Source organism: Aspergillus brunneoviolaceus, assembly GCF_003184695.1.
Source record: "Aspergillus brunneoviolaceus CBS 621.78 unplaced genomic scaffold BO95scaffold_34, whole genome shotgun sequence".
Classification (NCBI taxonomy): Eukaryota; Fungi; Ascomycota; class Eurotiomycetes; order Eurotiales; family Aspergillaceae; genus Aspergillus; species Aspergillus brunneoviolaceus.
The window spans coordinates 353046-373178 of NW_020290764.1; the positions used below are offsets into that span (position 1 = coordinate 353046).

General features: G+C 53.5%; 7 protein-coding genes across 7 annotated transcripts; 4 read left to right on the forward strand and 3 right to left on the reverse strand.

Annotated features, from left to right (window-relative positions):
* Positions 1–2180: 2180 nt before the first annotated feature.
* Positions 2181–5909, forward strand: BO95DRAFT_431958 (PH domain protein; the record flags this gene model as incomplete). The annotated part of the gene is made up of 4 exons (XM_025585030.1): positions 2181–2196; positions 2259–2609; positions 2670–2827; positions 2874–5909. The coding sequence occupies 4 exons, from the start codon at positions 2181–2183 to the stop codon at positions 5907–5909; spliced, it is 3561 nt and encodes a 1186-aa protein (XP_025442289.1).
* A 146-nt stretch (positions 5910–6055) lies between these two features.
* Positions 6056–6902, forward strand: BO95DRAFT_133774 (uncharacterized protein). Its single transcript, XM_025580533.1, has 2 exons — positions 6056–6544; positions 6597–6902. Exons 1-2 carry the CDS (start codon positions 6201–6203, stop codon positions 6772–6774), a joined length of 522 nt encoding a protein of 173 aa, XP_025442290.1. The 5' UTR covers positions 6056–6200; the 3' UTR covers positions 6775–6902.
* Positions 6903–6928: 26 nt separating this feature from the next.
* On the reverse strand, positions 6929–8815 carry BO95DRAFT_514512 (protein kinase). Its single transcript, XM_025591680.1, has 5 exons — positions 8407–8815; positions 7987–8294; positions 7599–7894; positions 7332–7509; positions 6929–7259 (listed from the first exon to the last, which is right to left on the reverse strand). Exons 1-5 carry the CDS (start codon positions 8742–8744, stop codon positions 7057–7059), a joined length of 1323 nt encoding a protein of 440 aa, XP_025442291.1. The 5' UTR covers positions 8745–8815; the 3' UTR covers positions 6929–7056.
* Positions 8816–9012: 197 nt separating this feature from the next.
* BO95DRAFT_413834 (retrograde cargo receptor ERV46) lies at positions 9013–11048 on the reverse strand. The gene is made up of 4 exons (XM_025584297.1): positions 10946–11048; positions 10541–10866; positions 10276–10456; positions 9013–10211 (listed from the first exon to the last, which is right to left on the reverse strand). The coding sequence occupies exons 2-4, from the start codon at positions 10731–10733 to the stop codon at positions 9269–9271; spliced, it is 1317 nt and encodes a 438-aa protein (XP_025442292.1). The 5' UTR covers positions 10734–10866; positions 10946–11048; the 3' UTR covers positions 9013–9268.
* A 1244-nt stretch (positions 11049–12292) lies between these two features.
* On the forward strand, positions 12293–14141 carry BO95DRAFT_133845 (mRNA export factor mexA). The gene is made up of 2 exons (XM_025580534.1): positions 12293–13900; positions 13956–14141. The coding sequence occupies exons 1-2, from the start codon at positions 12398–12400 to the stop codon at positions 14001–14003; spliced, it is 1551 nt and encodes a 516-aa protein (XP_025442293.1). The 5' UTR covers positions 12293–12397; the 3' UTR covers positions 14004–14141.
* A 368-nt stretch (positions 14142–14509) lies between these two features.
* Positions 14510–17527, forward strand: BO95DRAFT_442890 (putative GARP complex subunit Vps53). Its single transcript, XM_025586548.1, has 3 exons — positions 14510–14749; positions 14824–16619; positions 16684–17527. The coding sequence occupies exons 1-3, from the start codon at positions 14707–14709 to the stop codon at positions 17449–17451; spliced, it is 2607 nt and encodes an 868-aa protein (XP_025442294.1). The 5' UTR covers positions 14510–14706; the 3' UTR covers positions 17452–17527.
* An 841-nt stretch (positions 17528–18368) lies between these two features.
* Positions 18369–20039, reverse strand: trm82 (putative tRNA methyltransferase; the record flags this gene model as incomplete). The annotated part of the gene is made up of 3 exons (XM_025591681.1): positions 19590–20039; positions 18849–19517; positions 18369–18770 (listed from the first exon to the last, which is right to left on the reverse strand). The coding sequence occupies exons 1-3, from the start codon at positions 19979–19981 to the stop codon at positions 18371–18373; spliced, it is 1461 nt and encodes a 486-aa protein (XP_025442295.1). The 5' UTR covers positions 19982–20039.
* Between the last annotated feature and the right edge of the window lie 94 nt (positions 20040–20133).

Genomic DNA, 20133 nt, shown 5'->3' on the forward strand with positions numbered 1-20133 from the left:
ATCTAGGCAGACAAAGAAGTTGATCATATTCACATAGTAGGGCTCTCAGGGTCTCAAGCTCAAACAATAATGACAACTAACGGGTGAGGCATTGACTTAAGTAACAAAGGTGGAAGACCATCTGATGCTCTGTGGCACGGTAAGTCGATCCACTACTTACCCACCCGCCTTTGTGGCAGTGCCTTTTTCCAGCAGTCCCGAAACACTACTCCATAAAAGACCATAATTACCGATGGAAGAATTGTGGCCAGTTCCACGAATGGATTACTGAGCAATACGCCATGCTGACGGTGTGTAATTTATCGCTGGAGATCCACGGGATTTTCTTACCTAGCACTACCTAGGTGGCCACTTCAGTCCTGGGTACTCCTATTGAACGAGTCCTCGAAGAGGCCAAGACAAGAACCACTGGGTTAACATGCAAGGCTCGAATATGCTTGGCAGGACTTCGATTTCTCTCTCCCTCTTTCCCTCGTGGACAGCAGGCAAGAAAGCCTAGAAGAAGCAAAGAATAGAAGTCAAATAGGGAAAACTGACCAGTCATGATCGTCATGGTTAAGACATGCAGGACTCCAGGCTCAGAACTGAACACTGTTGCTAAATTTGGTTCGGTCTCCAAGTGGGATCAACTGATTGGAGAGTCGGAGACTCGGAGACAGTCCCGGAACGTCGGTTACGCGGGGGGAGAAATTCTACTGGTACCGAGTAGGTAGAAAGGAGTGAGGCGTGGCCAGGGCAAGGAAACAATAATCACGTTCAAAATAATCAATATGATCAATATTAATTGGAATCATTGCTTCAGATTGTATATAGTCCCATGTCATCAAATGAAGGAAAGATGTGGTCAGTGTGTGTGTGTGTGTGTGCTGCTGCTGCACTGCAGCCTCTCCGAGTGATCCACGGCGATCCATCGGCTGGTGTGGATTGTGGAATGATAGACAGGCAGGCAGGGGCAGGGGAGGGGGTGACGCTCATTACTGGAAGAGATGCGGGAGCTAAAAAAGAGCGGGTTGAAGTACATGCAATTGATGACGCCAGCCCCCCCCGTACTTAGTATACTCCTCTGTAATTTCATTCTTATTGATTTCCATCTATTGTCCCCCAGGCAATAGTCTGGTCTCCTCTCCATGTAGATAGGTACCATACTCCCGTACTTGAACATACCAACTTACCAAGTATCCTGATCAACTAGACTACTCCGTCGTATCGGGGGATTTAATTATCCAACATCTATCTCCCTTTCGTATTGAAGAGCCCCCGCTTGACGGGGTTGTCTCAGACAAAGACTGCCTGGCCAGTCAGCTGTTACACACTTAAGGTCGAACACTAACTAAAACACTTTTTACACTTACACTTGCACTTACACTGAACACTCAGTGAACAAATCTCCAGACCCACTGGGCAAAGTATCATCTGCGTCTGCCCCCCCCCCCCCCCCCCCCTCCTCCCCCCTAAAAAAAAAAAAAAAAAAAAAAAAACTCCCCCCCCCCCCCCCCCCCCCCCCCCCCTCTTGTACCTCCTCTCTCTCTTTCCCGCGCTCTCTCCCTCTCTTTCTGGTCTTCATCTTTCACTTTTCTTTTTCATCAACTACCCTACCTTCTGTTCTCCATTCGCTTTGCGACCTCTCTGTTCACCTTATCTCTCTTCTCCCTCCTCCACCTCCACCTCCACCACCACCTCCTCCTTTCCGCTCGCTCCGTTCGCATTCCCTCCGTTCCGCTCACAAACATCAAACTCAAACAAACTACATCCCGCGCGATCCCTTCTTCTGCCCGATCCGCTGACTCGCCGGACGCAATTTGGACGTCAAGTGGCCTCGTCACAGGCGCTTGTGCGCTGACTACGCATCTCCTCGCTATCACTTGCCTCTCCGCTCTTTTCGCCTCCAACATTCACGACCGGTACCTTATGGAACCAGACTTCCGCCGTTCCTAGTCTTGGCAGGCCCTGACACACCTCGTCGCTGTCTCTCGCTACGAAGGAGCTGGTCTCAATTGGCATTTCGCCTCCCCGATACTTTTCATTTCTCGTTTCCACCTTCGTTCCATCGCATCGCCAGTGGGCTTCATCATTCGCGCGAGCTGCTGCGTCTGCCGGGTCGCAGCCACATTATACCGTGGGCCTGAAACTGGTCTCTCCCTCAACTTATTGTTACTATTCTAGTTTCGATTCTGGACATCATGGGTCGCTCGCGAGGTAGGGAATTCGTTCTCACTTGCTTTGGAAAGCGCTATACTGACACCAGATTCTCTCCCCAGTGTTATCGTTGATGTCGGTTTTCGGCGGCTCCTCTCGCAAAGATAACCCCAGCCAACACCATCGGACCGCGTCGGCTTCAGTCACTTTGAATCACCCCCCGTTTAGGAATGATCCCCCGACGCCAGATACCGCTTCACCTGTTGATGCGTCGCCGATTAGTGGGACATCCAACGCGGAACGACGAATCTCGTCACGACCCGATTCGACCTATTTTTCGCACAATCCCCCTCTGGTGGAGTTTTCGCAAGACACACCGCCAGAACTTCAGCCTATTTTCGGCCATCTCAACAGCCATGCCAACAAACTATATCACGAAGGTTACTTCTTGAAGTTGAATGACTTGGATACTCGTATGTGTCTCGCTGCAGCTCATTAAGGTTTGAGTTGGGACTAATCGATGGGAATTGCAGACGGCCGGCCGTGTTCCGACCGACAATGGGTCGAATGTTATGCGCAACTCGTCGGGACTGCTCTCTCTCTTTGGGATGCTGCAGCGCTGGACGAGGCGGGAGACGAAGGTGACGTTCGCCCAACATTCATCAACTTGGCGGATGCTTCGATCAAGATGGTAAGATCTGCATAAACCCCCTCTTGGCGTTCCGGACCGGCACTAGTCTAGCCCCGATACTGACTGGCATTCACTCATCAAGCTCGAAACACTACCAACTCGAAACCAGGAGGTACAGTCATTGAAGAACATACTGAGCATATGCTCCGCGGGCCAGAATCGATACCTCCTCCACTTCAATTCTTTCCATTCTTTGACGCAATGGACTGCAGCCATACGCTTGACTTTGTTCGAGCACACCTCCTTGTATGAGGCGTATACTGGCTCGATCATTGCTGGCAAAGGAAAGAGCCTGAACAATGTCAAACATATCCTCGAGCGCAACCGATTCAAACATGAAGACTGGGCTCGTGTGAGATTTGGCGCGGGAACGCCATGGAAGCGATGTTGGTTCGTCATTACTCCCCCAAATGAGAAGGAGTTCCAAAAAGCGCAGAAGTCGATCAAGAAGTCGGCATACGACCGCGCCCCTCGACTAGTCACAGGCCACATCAAGTTTTACGAAACGAAGAAAACCAAGAAAGCGACGCCGATTGCCACAATCACCGACGCATACGCTGCTTACGCGATATACCCACAGTCGAAGCCGTTGATTGACCAGTCGACTTTGGTCAAAATAGAAGGGAGAATCACAGTCCATTCACAACCGGAGTCCACCTCCGAAGGGTTCGTCTTCGTCATGCCTGAAGTCCACCCAGCTGTTTCGGGCTTCGAAATGATGCTCCGCTTTCTGATACCAACCTTTGACACGTTCAACCTCTATGGAAGGCCGACTCGGCTGCTCGCCGCCACCAATCACATTAAAAGTATCATGTTCGCATTTCCTAACCGGCGACGTTATGGTTACTTGGATATCCTAGATATCTCCAGTCTCATGCAGACACCTGGAAGCCAGAATTGGAGCGAAGCGGAATGGAGGAGGCAGCTCAAGGAGGCTACTTCACGACGCATGGCGACAGCTGGAAGCCGGACTAGTAGCGTTTCTGGAAGCAAGCCACGCTTTCGGTCCAGTCTTCCAAGCCGTCAAGGCGGCAATGTTCGCGCTGGACCCAATCAGCGCAATATGACTCCCCCCGAGAATCGACCAGGCTACAACCAGTCTACTGATGCTATCGTTCGCGCGGGGCCTGAAAGTGATCCCATCTCCCCAGTACATCACGCGCGTGGTGCTTCTGATTTCGCTGGGCTTGCCTCTCAGGCCCAGGTTCCTGTTTCTCTTAGCGACAGCTCCCCGCCATCATCATCTCACGAGCTTCCGCCAAACGGAGAACGAGCCCGCGATAGTGACCGTAGCAGTGTGGAGGGTGAGCCAAACCCTCATGCAGATCCTGCGGCCGAAGCTGTTGGTCAACAGTTCCGCCCTGTGTCGCCTCCTTCGCCGGTGGCCCAACCGCCTGCTTTCACTCACGGACCGGGAGAGGTTCCCCCTACCCGGCCTAGGCCGTCGTCCGACTTAAGGAAAGTCAACAACAGAATGTCGGACGCCACTCTTACACAGCTTGTGGCGGCTTCCGGGGGTTTAAGTCGTCTTGGTCCTGATGTGCCGGCAGAAAACCGAGCGACGACGACAGACTCGAACGAGCCCAGTCCAATAACCCCAAGCAATGAATCTATCGAGCACTATGCAGACTGGGTGAACCCGGAGGCAATTAGGAGCAGCGATCCACAACCTGCCCCGCCTATTGGCTCTCGTTCTGGTTCCTTCGGGCCACCACTGGCTATACCTAAGGCACGTGGTCTGCGCCTGGATACTACAAAGGCTGTCAAGAGGAAGCCCGTACCTCAGCAGTACGCTGGGGAGCCAGATTCTTCGAGTATGACGGGGGAGCCCAGCTTTGATGATCTTCGCCACACTGTTAATGAAGAGGCCCTCAACTGGGTTGGTAGCCGCCAGCTATCATTCACATCGCGAGAGCCTGGGAACCGCCAAGATGAGGGAAGCATTTACGACGATGAGTCAGCTGCATCCCCTGATTATGCTAGTACAAAAGGGTCTGTCTACAGCAAGCGCTCGGTCAAGTCGATCCCTCGACCTAGGATGGGAGTCATGAAGACGGTAGGCACGGTGCCTGACAAGAAGGATTATGTCATTGGCGACGCGCATTACGCTCTTGAACAGTCGGCAGAGCCCAATCCCGACATTCCCACTATCGACTTTGGCCCGACAATGACTTTGATGCCTACCACCGCACGTCCTAGTACCTCGGAGACCTATAAAAAAATGGGTCACGAGAGGAGCGATTCAAATGTAACAGAAAAACAAGCTCCCCCGCACCACATGGAGCGCTCGCATTCTCGGTCACCCAGCATGATGTGGCAGCCGGGCATGGCTGCTCCGCGACCAACCACTCCTGGCCGACTCACACCAGAGCAATTTGTGCAACAACGGTCAGCTCCCAGCCCGCCTGCTCATGTCCACCACCGAACTCTATCTTCATCAGCAACGGCGAAATTAGCACCAGCTCTCCCTCGGCCCCTTTCTGGAGAATGGACGAGCGGATCCAGGCAACAAACGCACCCGTCTGGCCACAAAGAGGGCCCGGCGCGTCCTCACTCTCGTGGCGCTAGTACTGTCATGAACTACAACGAACTCTCGTCGCATTTGTCGGCCCGCGAGCAGGAGCATATCTCTCGTATGACTGGCGCTCCGCTGCTTGATTTCTCCGGCGGGCACAAGCCTCAAGTGACTCCTGTTAATCCCATGGGTCTGGTTGGGGCCATTGATGCTCGAGAGCGCGAGAAGAAGAGCATCCGCGAAGGGGTTTCCAACCAGATGGTGCAGCACGCCATCGCACAGCGTCAGCAACACTGGCAACAACAGCAGCAGCAGCCAATGCCCGCACAGCCCCAGACTCAGCCATATAGCCAAGATAACCACTACAGCGTGTATAACCTTCCTGCAGCCAGCCGGACCTGGGACGCTCTCAACCAGCCTTACTATCCAGAAGAGCCGCGGCGCCAGTCGTGGTACGGGCAATACTTCGCAGCGCAAAAGTCACGGACGCCCCCAGCGCATCATCACACTCAATCTCTCGGCCAGCCGGCTGCTTATTTCAGTAATGCCAACGCCAGCCATTACTAGGGGAACATTTGCGCGCGGATTGGGCGTTGCTTTGTGCCGACTCGCCATCTTGTACTCATTTCGCTCGCTTCGTTCTCGCTTGAGATCTGATACTTCCGATATCTAGTCGCTATCTCTTTTGCTTTATCTGTTTTTGTGTTGTTTTTGTTTTGTTTTCCTTTCTGAAGGTCTCGATGCATCTTAGAGAGCTAGAACTCGAAGACTCTGGTTGGTCGATTGCTGTTTTGCTTTTGTTTTTGGGTTGGTAGCGTTTCGTTCTCAGCATCAGTCGGCGTTATTATCTTGGGGATTATGTTCTTTTTCCCCGACGTTGCTGGCGTTCAACTCACGCAGCTTTGTTTTCTAGAAGGTATTTTGATATCCCATGAGGGCAGGAGCTTTTTCCCCCGTCTTGCGAGTTGCTCCACGGTCAACAATCGGATAAACCCATTGCTCTGCGGTGCACTTCATCAGATGCTTTCTGTACGACGTATGACAGATGTAGGCTTTGGAGCCGAAGTAATCGTGCTCGAAGGGTTGATGTGCTGGTCACGTTGCGGGAAATCCTTACATCTCTCTCTTCTACGAAGCCGCTTCATCACTAGGCATTTACCCTACACATTCCTGGGTACCCTGAAGTCGCCCACTTGCTATCGGTAGGTAGTCCTTAATTCTGCTTGGTCTTCGAGCTCATTCATTCGCAGAAAGTAAAAAACGAATCCAGCCACCACCTCCACCCTTCTCTCTCTTGGAAGTACAGGAACGTGGTAGCCGTAGCCCGAAGTTATACTCAACCACCATCCTTCCATATGAGAAGCAGATGTGGGAGCAGCGGAGTGGGGAGATAAAGCTAGGAACTTCTCGAAAGGCACAGAAGAAAGTATAAAATGTCAATTCCAGGAAGGCAACCAGCTGGCGCAAGCACAGTTGCAAATTGCAGGAGGAGGTTACGGAGTTTACTCTAATCTGTTGTGAGTGTCAATCAATTCCAACCCTCCGGCCCCCCCCTGACTTGATTACTCTGTATGCAAGTGCTATGGCGAAAGGAATGCAGAGGCAGTCGGCATGATCTATTGGTCGCCATCATATCACGGTATAGAGACTATACAAAACGCTCAACTAAATTAGTCTATCTAACGACATGATCCGAACTTGCCCTGAAGGGCTACTACTTCTGTTTCCTCGCCGCCAGGATCGGCTGCATCAGAAACTCGTCGTGGGCCAGCTCCTCCGCGGAGGGACGCTCCTCCGGCAACCACCGGAAGATGCGCCGGAGGAAATTCAGGAAGAGTGTCTTATCGGCGCCCTGGAAGTGCTGGATTCGTTGGTCCAGGGATTGGCGCGGGATGCGGATGGAGCCCTTCCAGTTTCCTGCATTACCGATAAGTTGGTATCAGCGAGTTCGAACCGTGTCGCAGGGGTAGTCTTGGGGGTAGATCATACCTCGTTCATCGAAGAGTCTGGCACACTTGCTACTGCTGCTACTACTACTACACCTCTGGACGAATTCCGGCGGGGGAGGCCCCATCAGCGAGACCAGCTCGGCGAGATGCTGCTCGTTGCACAGGACCCCGTGGGTTTTGCCGGAGAAGAGATGCTCGTCTTGCATAAAATCCCATGCCTATTCACTCGGATCGGATCAGCGGGGGGTGGGGGGTACAGGTAGATCGAGGGTACGGGATTCTTCGAGGGCTGGAAACCACAACTCACCATCACACCAATGGACCAGATATCCACCTTGCAGTCCCACTCCATCCCCATAATGACCTCAGGCGCGCGGTAGATCCCCGGCATGATATCGCCCTGGTATCTCTCGTGGCCGAACCGCGCCTCCCCGAGGTCCGAGAGAACCGGGAGCCCTTCGCAGGCGGGCATGGATCGGGAGCGGTAGATGGTCCGGTCGTCCAGGACTTTCCGGGCGATCGGCTGCGTCATCTCGTCCTCTTCGATGGCGGATAGTATGGCGCTGTCATCGATCTTTTGGAGGATGTTGTTGGGGGAGACGTCTGTTGTTTGGTTGGTGTTTTGCTGGTCAGCGAAGGGTCTCTCTTGATTCAGATGAGAGGATCAAGAAACTGAGGGGCGACAAGGCTGTTACCGGTGTGGACGGTCTGGTTCGCGTGGAGAAACGACAGCGCGATTAGGGTCAGCTGGAGACTCCGTTGCCCCAGCTCCGTGGGCAGGGTGCACCCATTCATGTACTTGGTCATGCTCATCCCGCAGGCCTTGTACACCAGGCACCGGTGCTTCCCGTGGGGTCCGGAGACCACGAAGGATTTCAGCACCAGCCGCACGAGCGCCTTTCCTGCATGGTCCGGGGCGTTTCGGAGGTGCTCGGAGACGGCGACCTCGTGCGCGGGATCGTGGCCCTGCGCGCATACCTTGAGGGTGCGGTATCCATGGGTCCTGAGGGGCTGAGTTCAGTTGCCTTCGTTCGTCTGTTCCGTGTGCGAAGCATTTCGCTGTGCGACTCTTTGGAAGTTGCATGTATCATGTCCTCCAACGGGGGGAAACGTACAGAAGATCTCGACAAAGCCAAACGGTCGACGAGGTGCCGTATCCGAGCTTGGCGACGACCTGGTATCGGGCCGCGAAGACCTCGCCGAGGTGGACAGGGTAGAAGTGTTTCGGTTCATAGTAGGGGAGCTGCTCTTCTTCCAGTGCCTCCGACGGATCAAGCTTCGCGAAGCCCGTTGTAGGGAATTGATGCGGAGGGAGCGGCGTGGTTGTCGTCTGGGTTCGAATGGGATAATAGCGCAACCCCGCGGAGGTTATTAAGGCATGGTGGCGGGGAGACGGTAGGATGCGCTCGAGTGGACGGATCAATAATCTGGGTTTGCGGCAGATCGTGAACATGGTCTCATGGAATCGTGGAACATCATAGCCTACAGTTAGAAGAAACAAAAAAGAAGGCCTCAAGGAATGGAATCGGTCGCGTGCGCCGAGAGGGGGAGGGAGTGTAATAGTAGCTAACTTAGTTGCTATAACGTCATAAGCGGTGGTGGCCGCACCCCCCGGGTTTGGTTCATCCATGCTTGCTGGGAGTCCAGATTCCAGGGCCCCGGCATTCGCCACTGGATCTCTGCCCTGTCTTACTGGATTACCGGATAGAAACAGATTATACCACAAAACACTCAATTGATTTCATCTTGAGAAATATGCTAATACAAACTTCCAATGGATATGATAGTATGTGTACGTACCATGGTGTATGGACCTAAAACGCCTGGACTGCCTGAGTGCCCTGCCTTGCTGATGCTCCTGCGCAGCTGTCTGTTTTCCCTTGATTTTTCGAGTACTTCTCTTATCTTGTTCTTTTTCTATTTTTTTTATTGTGTATGTCTCCCGTAGTCTGCTGAACATAGCAGCAGAGCACAACCTCAATGCGAATGAAGCTTCTTCATCTTGTTGACGCCCTCATACAGCCCACGATCAATGGCAGCGGCCACAGTCAGAGTACCACCGACGATCGCGCAGACTCCAGTCAAGAATCCGGTGAAGGTCTTAGGGCGAGCTTCGCGGTTGATGACCTTCATCGGGGAGATGTCATAGTTGAAGAAGACGCCGGGGATACCGTTGGCGGCATGGAGTCGCTCCTTGTGGCCTTCGTCGGAGGCGTCGCCGCCTCGCAGGGATCGCTTGTGGGAGGTCACCGAGTACTGGTGGGTCTCGATGCTTCCCTCGGCTCCGTAGGCAATTCCATGAGCTCCGAGAGGGGCCTTGTCATAGGCGCTGTGGATGGAGGACGAGAATAGCGGATCCCAGCCCAAGGGGAGGTACGAAGTCGAGACCACCTTGACAAAGTACATGAAATTGTAGCCAGGTTCGCTAGTCTCCTGTTTCGTGTTGTCCAAGGGGTTGGTGTGGTGGTGGTCGGTCCATTGCCAGCGATCGGACAGCTCGTCAGGCAGCTGAGGTCCGAATCGAAGCTGGTGAATCTCGTGGGTCATGGTGTGTTTCTCATTCTCGGCCAGGTTAGGCTCGAAGAACGTGGCGAGATCGTGCACATGGAGATTGCCACTGGTGAAACTGCGCCCGGGCGCGATGTGGAAGTTGCCGATCACCTTGTTGACGCGGAGGACACCCTCGAGGCGGCAGCCTTCCCGGCGCTGCGCATCAATGCGCTCCGCATACCCCTCAAGATCACACTGTTCAATGTTCTCTCCCTTGCCGAAGGCCCATTGCTTTTGGGCATAAGCTTCACGGACCTCTTCGCAGGTGTTGCAGCAGCCAGCCTTGATGGCACCGGCAGGTGCGGGTGCGCCACCACATTCGCCGCAGTAATCAGGGTCCAGGTGCTTAGCGGTCTCTTTCGAAGAATGACTAGATTGGAAGCGGCACGGTCAGCAGTGACCAGCAAGGAAGAACAAGGGGATTCCAAGCTTACAGCTCCAGAGCTTTCACATCAATCACGCGACCTCCTTCAGCCTCCGAAGTCAAGCGCACCTTGTTGATACCATGAGCCACGCCCGTCTGTTGCTCGCCTGACACATCCATAACGTCGAGGGTCAACATTTCGCAAGGTAGTCGGGGGAAGGTCATGTTCAGATGAATCTCCATCTTCTCGCCTGTTTCGCGCCAAAAGTTGTTCAGTCAGTCTTGCTTCGTTTTTCATGCAATCTCATGCAAAAGAGAAGAGTGTTTCTTCATACCTCTTGACTTATCGACCACCAACTCGGGCAGAACCACTACGCGCCTGTAGTCCACCCATTCTCCCCATACAAGCCAGAATATAACCAGCAACGATGCTATGGTGATAACTCCTCCAGACGTGGTTCGAACGCGCGCATCTTCGACCGTTTTGGCGAACGCATCTAACCTTGTAAATCGTGATTTGGCCGGCATCTCTCTAACAGATTGACGACCATGCGAAGAGGGTCGTCGTGTATGTGGAAGGGTGCGCGGTCTTCGCTATGGACCGGAGATCAGCTATTTAGTGCCCGCGATCAAGGCAGGGGCGGCGCCTGGTAAATAATGACTGAAGCTGAATGTTAGCCAACTGGGTTGAGGTCGCTCAATGGGACAGAATATCTTGGGATATAGATCAGGGGACGTACGTGAATGAGTGAGTGAGGTGGTAGGACAGTAAGTTTCCAGCACAAAGCAAATCCTCTCCTGGGAGTGACGACTGGCGTGCGACTTCAATGGAACAAGCTGTCCTGTTAAAGCTGAAGCGGAGAACTACTGACTGGACTTAACGCTGCGGGTATCAGGCCAATACCGAGTACGGGGGGTATTGTTGCAATTTTACTCCTTATAGATTAGCGCGGTACGGTTATCTACCGACGTGCATGCATCAATACGAAGGTATTACCAACAGTGCCAAAGGACAGACTACAGACTCTGATTGGACATGCTTGGATACAGTGCCTGATAGCGGGTCACGTGGTAGCTATCAGTTGCAGGGCGGTCTGCTGCCCGCTCACGTGATGCGCATCGTCCCGGGTGCACGTCACTTTTTCTGCTGACTCTTTTGACTTGTCTCTAAACTAGCTTCTGCTTTTTCATTGTTCCATTATTCCCCTCCTTCAAACCTCCACTCCGAGGTTGGTTGGTGGTACTCTCTTAAACGCACCAGAGGTTCCCCAAATTTAGGACACCGTCTCAAAGACTCTTTCTTTCATCTCATCCCACTCGACCTCGTAAGCGACTTCTTTCAACATCTTTTATTGAATGCCGCTTGCCTGATTCTGGACGACAAAGCGCGCAGCGCTCCATCTGCCTACAAAAGCCTTCTTCGCATCGTCGACGCCCGACTTCGTCTCCTTCTAAAACACAATCTTGTCGACAAATACCATCCATATCACGAATTTTCTCCTTGTTGTCCACTATGAAGAACGGAAAGGCTCGAGGCCGTCCCAGCGCTTCGGATCGCGGGGGCATCCGCAAGCGGGGTGCTGCGAAAAAGGTCGATCGGGAAGGTGATCTGGTCATGGATGGAAATACGTCTCAGGCCCGTGCGAAGAGAGGTCGTGGGGACTCTGTTCGATCCGGCGCTTCTTCTGGAACACGGTCTCAGACATCCACCCGGGCTATCGATGCCATTCAGAAGGCTATTTCCAGCAACTCGGAATCGCAACAAGCAAATATCCGCCAAGGTGGCCGGGCCAGTAATCTGGAACAGGTCAGGGTCAACAACTGGAAGGGGAGCAAGGCCAAATCGAATCCCGACGGCGGCCAAGAAAGCCTAATCGCCTTCCTCGAGAAGAAACTCAGCCCACCCGACGCGAGAGCTAGCGCACGCGCAAGGATCACTAAGGTATGTGCAACACCAGAACTTGCGATCATCGACATATGAGTTATCACCAGCGTCGTCCTCTCCGATGTGCTCTCGTTTTCAGTGATGGTACCTCCAGAACGACGGTCGACACTTGCTTCCGCTCATATGGCATTTATTCCTTGGGATGATCGCGATCATGGGAGGTCTCTTGCGCCTTACTAACGTTCACTAGTCGCGGCTCGAAGGCGACGCGATCATCGTGTCTATCAAGCCGGAACTGCTGAACAGAATGCTTCAGCTCAACGGCTTTAATTTTGCAGGCAAAATTTTGGAAATCGAAAAATATGATGAAGCTGGGATAGACCAGGCGATGCTACCTGTGAATGGTAGCACGCCCACGGCCGCCGACACGAAGGCTAAGATGACTGCTTTCCTCGCCAAGCGGTTTAACCGAGAAAATAAGCTCCTTGATCTCTCGGATCTACACAACGATCCAGATCTCATCGCCATGGGGATTTTCCAAAGCACTTCAACTGAATCCAAATTCTTTCCTGCGCTGATGAAGGTTTGGGAGCTGAATCTTAGCCTGGTATTCGACAGCCCCGCCGCGCGTCGCCGGGCGGTCGAGAGTGTCAGTCTGAGGGCCAACAAGCTTGAGAATCTTAAGATGGTCACCACCTTGGCGCAAGCTTTCCCAGACTTGAAAAACCTCGACCTTTCGCACAACGACTTCAAGGACGCACAGTCCTTGCTGGCATGGCGCCATAAGTTCGAAAATCTCGAGCTCCTGGACCTCTCCAACACCCCTTTCAGTGCCGACCCTACGTTCAAGGACACCATGCTCAAGTGGTATCTCAAACTCCGAGTCCTCAATGGTATCGAAGTTCGGACCGCAGAAGAATTGGCCGCACTGAAGAAATCCCCGATTCCTGTCCAGGCACCGTATTTCCGGGACGAGGGCTGCATTGCCGAGAACTTCATTAGAGCCTTCTTCTCGGGCTACGACAATGACCGGAACGGTTTGCTTGATAGCGTATACGACAACGAATCCACATTCACTCTTAACATCAACACCGCCGCTCCCAGAGCCCAGCAAGCTGATGTTGCAGCCTGGGACGCGTACATCAAGAATAGCAGGAACCTGCTTAGAATCACGCACTTGACCGCAAGAATGTCTCGATCGCATAACGGTGCGGACAAAATTCGCAAGCTATGGAACAGCCTTCCTGCTACAAGACACCCGGATATCGCGGCGCATCCTCAGGATTGGCTGATTGAGTGTTATCCCATCCCAGGACTGGTTGATCCGACCGGCCAGAGTCCCACTGGTGTTGGCGGCCTCTTGATCACAGTTCACGGTAAATACGACGAAATCGGCAAGGGCTCCAAGATTGACACGCGGAGCTTCGACAGAACGTTCGTACTAGGCCCTGGCGGCGGCGCGGGTGGAGTGAGAGTCATCAACGACATCCTATGTTGTCGCGCGTACGGCGGTAACGAAGCATGGGCTCCAGAAACCGAGGAAGCCGCTCAACCGGCGGCTCAACAGGCAACCCCCCAGCAGCAGTCTATCGATCAGGCAGCTGTTCCTCAGCAGGTGGTGGGACCACCAGCCACCCCGGAAGGGTATGGCATGCCTGCCCCCGGAAAGAGTGAGACTCAAGTGCAGCAAGAGCAACTCGTAATTCAAGTCATGAGCCAGACTGGAATGACCTTGCAGTATTCCGAGTTGGCTATCAGCGGAAATGGCTGGGACTTGGACAAAGCTTTGCAGGACTTTGCCAAGCTCAAGGTAAGACCAACCAGAAGACTGTTTGCAAAAGATATCCATACTAATCCATCTATAGGAACAGGGAACGTTGCCCCCTGAAGCCTTCCTAGCCGGAACAGTCTAAACACTCGGCACCGCCGCTCGTCAACGACAGAACGGCGGGTTCAAATCACACTTTGCTAAATCCCAATGGTGTTTGCTTGGAGTTACAATTTTGTCTTACTTTGACCTGGTCTGTTTTGCTGCTTCTTATTGCATGGCTCGGGCGAATGGCAAATCGGGCTGAAGACTCAAATACTGAATCTAGTTTTTATTTCCATCTTTTCCTGTTATGTATCAACCAAGACTACGAATATTATGTCCATAAACAAAGAGCCTGGGGATTGGAGAACAATACCCCCTAGGCAGATTCATTACCATCCACAAAATTTTCACATGTCAACCGCTGTAAGCGAAGGAAATGAAAGCTTGAATAGATATTGTAGATTGTTGGAGTAACCAGACAAGAATTCCAACAAGTTCCATGGTGTTGAGCCCGGAGTGCTGAACAACTTGCCGGACTCCCGCCCGCGCTTTGTGAGCTTCTCCGAACCAACTCCCCGCCTCCCGCTCCCCCCCCCCCCCCCAATCGTTTGGAGCTGATCAACCCATCCTACTCCATAACAACTAACTAGCTCTCTTTGTTCTTCCTCCCCCCTGTACTTCTTTGAATGTGGTGTGCATGTTGAATCGGCGACTACGCTCAAGCTGGTATTGCAGCATGTGTTTGGTGTTTATAATAAAGAGCTAATGGAATGTTCACCACTACTACCACTACCACCGCCTCAATGCCCTCCAATGGAGCGGCCGATATCGACCCCTTAGATGCAGGTGAGCGGACTCGGCTGACAACCCTCAGTCCTGCGTCCTACGAAGCACAATCACTGATCAATCTGTTGCACTAGCGGATTACGATCCTATCGACCATCTTAACTCAATCTTCTCCCATCCTTCCACGCTGTCCGCCGTGTCACAAGTGTCCCAGTCCCTCTCCGCATACGAAGATGAGCTCGACGACGATATCAGCGCCCTGGTCGAGGACCAGGTCACCTCGAATGCGGAAAGTGTTGAGCGCATCCAGGCCGCCAAAGCGGACCTGACCGAACTGTTTAAAAAGATCGACGATGTGCGCGACCGCGCTTCCAAGACCGAGCTCGCGATCACGGAGATGACGGCGGATATCAAACAATTGGACAACGCGAAGAAGAACCTCACACTATCCATGACAGCCCTGAAGCGGCTGCAGATGCTGACAACGGCCTACGATCAGCTTCGCGCCCTCAGTCGGACCAGGCAATACCGGGACTGCGCTCAGCTGCTGCAGGCGGTCATTCAGCTCATGGCGCATTTCAAATCGTACCGGTCGATCGATCAGATCGCTCTCCTCAGCAAGAACGTGGCAGATATACAAAGGGAGCTCCTGGAACAAGTTTGTGAGGATTTCGAGCTGGCGTTCGCCAAGGGGGAGGTTGGGCTGCGCAGGTCGACGCTCTCGGAGGGTTGCTTGGTCATGGATGCGCTGGGCGAACACGCCAAATCTAGGCTCGTGACCTGGTACTGCAATTTCCAACTGCGGGAGTACCGTCAGGTGTTCAGAAACAACGAGGAGGCAGGATCTCTGGACAACATATCGCGGCGGTATGCGTGGTTCAGACGTATTCTGAAGATTTATGATGAGGAATACGCGCCCATCTTCCCCGCGTCTTGGAAGGTTAATGAGACACTCACCAATATCTTCTGTGAAGGAACGAGGGACGACTTCAAGGGGATCCTCTCGCGCTCGGTGCGCAATGGGCAATCGATCGACGTCAATCTGCTCCTGTCGTGTTTGCAAGAAACCTTGGATTTCGAACATTCGCTTGAGCGACGCTTTGTGAGCCCCGCTCGTCCCTCTACTGATACCTTCGCCTCGAGCGAGGCGCCGGTGTTTGGCCAGGCTATATCGGAGGCTTTTGAGCCCTATCTCAGCGTCTGGGTCGAGGCTCAAGATAAGCAACTGGCTGCACTGATACCCAAGTACCGGCAGCAGCCGATTAAGCCGCCGGACGAAGAGTTCGACTCGCACATAGTGATATCCTCCTCGACGGATCTGTTCAACTTCTACCGACATGCTTTACAGCAATGTGCGAAATTGTCCACCGGCGGAAGCCTTGCAGACCTGGCGAAGGTCTTTGCAAAGTACCTGGACCAATACGCACAACAGGTACTTCTCTACTACATCAGTGAACGTCCCAGTGGTCACACACCATCGAAGGTACCCAACCTCGAGGATCTCATCCTGGTTCTCAACACTGCCGATTACTGCTACACGACCTGTGACCAGTTAGAGGAGAAGATCAAGGGGAGGCTGGATAAGAATTTGAAACAGTCCGTGGACCTGCAGAGCCAGGCGGACACATTCATGGGCATCGCGTCTGCAACCGTTCGAGGTCTTGTACGGAGGGTTGAGATCGACTTGGAACCTTGTTGGCGCGAAATGCGCAATATACCCTGGAGTCGGTTGGAAAATGTCAGCGACCAGAGCTCCTACGTGGGCGAACTCTTGTCAAAGACTCAGACCAAGTGCTCGGAAACTCTACAACTACTACACAAACAGCAATACGCGCGGGCCTTTGCAGACCACACTGTAGAGCTGATCTCAAACCTTTTCACCACCAACATCTTCCAGTCCAAGCCTATTGCAGAGACTGGAGCGGAGCAGGTAAACTATTCTCGATCACCGTCTACGTCCCGCTGCCTCTCCCAAACTAATCACCTGTGTCTAGATGCTCCTCGATGCCTACGCCCTCAAAGCCGGTCTTTCATCACTTCTCCCAAATCCCGCCCCCGCCGGCTTCGTCAAGCGCGTCAACAGCAGTTTCGCTAAGATTGAGGCCCTCCTCAAGACCCTGCAGGTGCACCCTTCACCCCCCGAGGCCCTCGTGCAGGCGTACCTCGTCCACATCGCCGACCAGAACAACACCAACTTCCGCAAGATCCTTGACATGAAGGGCATCCGCAGCCGCCAGGAACAGAATCACCTCCTGGAACTCTTCCAGATCCACCGCGCATCCGATCGCTACGCCTCCAACCTCCAGCAGAGTAACCCCATGCTAACCGCCCTGCAATCCACTCCTGCGCCCACCTCCACCTCGGTCTCCCAGGGCCTGGGACTCGGCTCGGCCGCCGCGTCCATCGGCGCCACGAACCTCCCCACCCGCTTCGACGCATCCCTGCTCGGCTCCGCCCTCATCTCCGCCGCCAAGGACGGCGTCGACCGCTTCGGAACCCCCATGAGCGGCTCCTCGGCAACCACGATACCCGGAGGAGGCGGCGCAGGCGCAACATCCGGTGTTGGTGGTGGCGGCAGCGGAGCCATCCTCACCTCGGCCTCCTCGACGCCCAATCCCGCTGGTTCGGCCCCGAGCAACCCCGGCGCGGAGAGCAGCGCCACTGCGAACCTGAACGAGAATCTGAAGAATATCGGCAAGTTCTTCCGCCGCGATCTGGGTGGATTTGGCGGTAGGTTTGGCCGAAGTGGGGATGACGGGTGACAGTCTTTTGTTCTAGGTGTGTGTTGTGGGTGGGATGTACTTTCTGTACATATGAATATAATCTCTTTTACTTCCCTTTGGAATACTTCCAGGCTGTTTTGCCTACGTACTTAGCATGGTGGTTGGCTTCTTGTGGTTGGTCGGTAGTGGTACCTTACTGTATGGGATTCGTTCAACTTTGCTGTGGATAGATGGATTCTAGCGAGAGGAGTATGCTGTGAATGGTCGTGTTCATAGCTTGCGCCGTGTGGCCTCTGGTTGACTCTGCGTGGCAGCTGGGATAAAAAGCTATCTATGCCCTTGTGCCCGAACTAGATACAGTGTGGCTCTTGGCTCTGAGCTAGCCGTCTGTCAATAGCGAGCTCGATTTTCTTTGTCTATTTTCTATTGATCTTATCATTCTCCTGTTCCTGGGGGTAGGGGTGAGCGAAGTGGGCGAAGAAAATGTGGGATGTTTGGCCCGCGGCAGAGGATTCCATGAAGAGGCGTTTCACAATTTCAACGGTCTCACATGTGGGTGAGATTAGAAATGGCTTGGAACCCTCTGGGATGAATCAAGGGCATAATTGGGGTTGGTTAGAGATGGTATAATGTGGCTGCTATAAGTAGTCCAATTCTGCGACGGGCTTTTCGCAGAAACATGAGTTGGAGGGTTCATAGCAAAAATGTGTAGATAGCCCCACCTACGACGGACACTCTCAACACAGGAAACTGCAGGAGCTTTCAAAACGACACCGGAAGAGTTTCTTACTGGTAGCAACGTCTGAATATCGTCGTATCCCTGACAAGGCCTGTTACACGGAATATGTCAATATCTAAGAATAACTATGTACAATTACATAATCGTTTGTGATGTTCACAAGAGTTTACTCGTGTACGTTCATAAAAGGTATACATTGGTTCATTTTGATGACTTCGTCTACTCGTCCTCCCCGCCTCTCGGCGTCTTGCGAAGCTTGCTCATGGCATACAATAGATCATTCAGCTCACCCCGCTTCTTGTCTTCGGTGGTAGCCGCGATTTCCAACGTACCCACGGCGTTGATAGCGCCGGTCGCGGACTGCAGGGTCGGTTCCCAGCCCAGCGAGCCTTCGGTGCCCTGCTGGAGACGGAAGGCCTCGAGCAGGATGGAAGGGGCAGAGGGGCTTGCGCGCCACTCGTTAGTCGAGCCCGCGGTGCGGACGGAGTCGACGGAGATGAGCAGCGTGTTGTCCTTCTCGATGCTGGTCACGGCGAGGACATTGCCGGTGAGGTCGAGCGGGGTTTGGGGCTTGAGGGAGCCGTCGGCTTCGAGGGTGAAGCATTGGAGTTGGGAGGATCTGAGGATGATTGAGGATTAGTGGTTGATCGTTCTCGATTCTGCGGTTGTTGTTGTTGATTTGATCAGATGGACTTACCCATCAAGCGCAACAAGAATGAGTCGCAGGTCCCCGAGTGTCGTGGCCCAGATTCCGCGGACGACCACCTCAGCGGCGGATGAGTCCTCGACCAAGGGAACCTTATGGAGAGCACGGCCCTCGGTCCAGTTCCAGACCATCAGGTAGTTGTCGCCTCCGCCGGAGATCAGGTACTCGGGAGCGTCCCGCGGCACGCAGATCTTGCTGATGAAGGCTGTATGGCCCAAGCAGTAGTTTTCGATGACATGCGCCTGGGGTGGGCCACGGGAGACACGGATGTGTTCGTCGCGGTCGGCGGTCAGGATATAGGTACGCTTGTGGGTGTCGGAAGGGAGAGATACGAAGAGCATGTCGGTGAGCAGCGAGACGTGGCCGAGCAGGAGATGGTGTTCGAACGAGGGGCCAGACTTCTCCTCCCCTGCTTCCTTTTTCTTCTTGGCGAGTTCAAGTTGCTGTTCCAAAGCTCTCAGATTGCCCTTTGTGTGCACGGTCAGGTTGGTTGCGGCAGGATGGCTGAGTTTCGCCTCTCTGTTCGGTCTGGGAGCAACGGCGGGCTTTTCATTACTGGGGATGAGGGGTAGAGAGTGAACGTCCCCGAATTTGTCGGCGCATAGGATTGTGGTCTCATCGCTAGTCAATGCTATAGAGGATGGTCGCTTGGGCATGATTCTGCGGGGGCAGCGTTAGTATACAACGACGAGCGCGCTCAGTTCGTGGGAAAGTATCATTGGCCACGCTTACCTCTCGTTGAGTTGTTGGAATGAACCATCATCTTGGACCTGGAAGACGCGAATACACTTGTCTTCTCCTGTGACAGCAATGACATATTCGCCGTTCGAAGTGCTAGTGACAATGGGAATGTTCGACCAAGCAGGCGGGGCCTTCGACTTCTCGGTCTTCTCTGCGGTCTCGGACTCTTCCACAGAGCCGCCCTCCGCCGTTGAGACCTTTCTTTTCTTCTCTGGGGGTTCTTGGTCACTTGAGCCGGTATCTTGTGGCCAGCTCGCAAGTCGTTGGCCGGTCTCGGCAGAGTAAGAGTACAGCCGTGGGCCTGCGGAGGCAAGCAGAAGCTTAGCCTGCGGCCTCTCCACAAACTGAATGCATTGAAAGGGGTATTGGAAGTTGAGAGCCATGGTGTGCCGCTTCAATTGGAGCTCAAAGATGGTGGTTCGGCCCCGATAATAATGGATATCGCAAGTAGCAATCGGAGAAAGCAACCTTTGCCCCCACTTGCGATTTGATAGATGGAATAGGCACAAGGCAGAAAAAAAAGCCTCTCACCGCC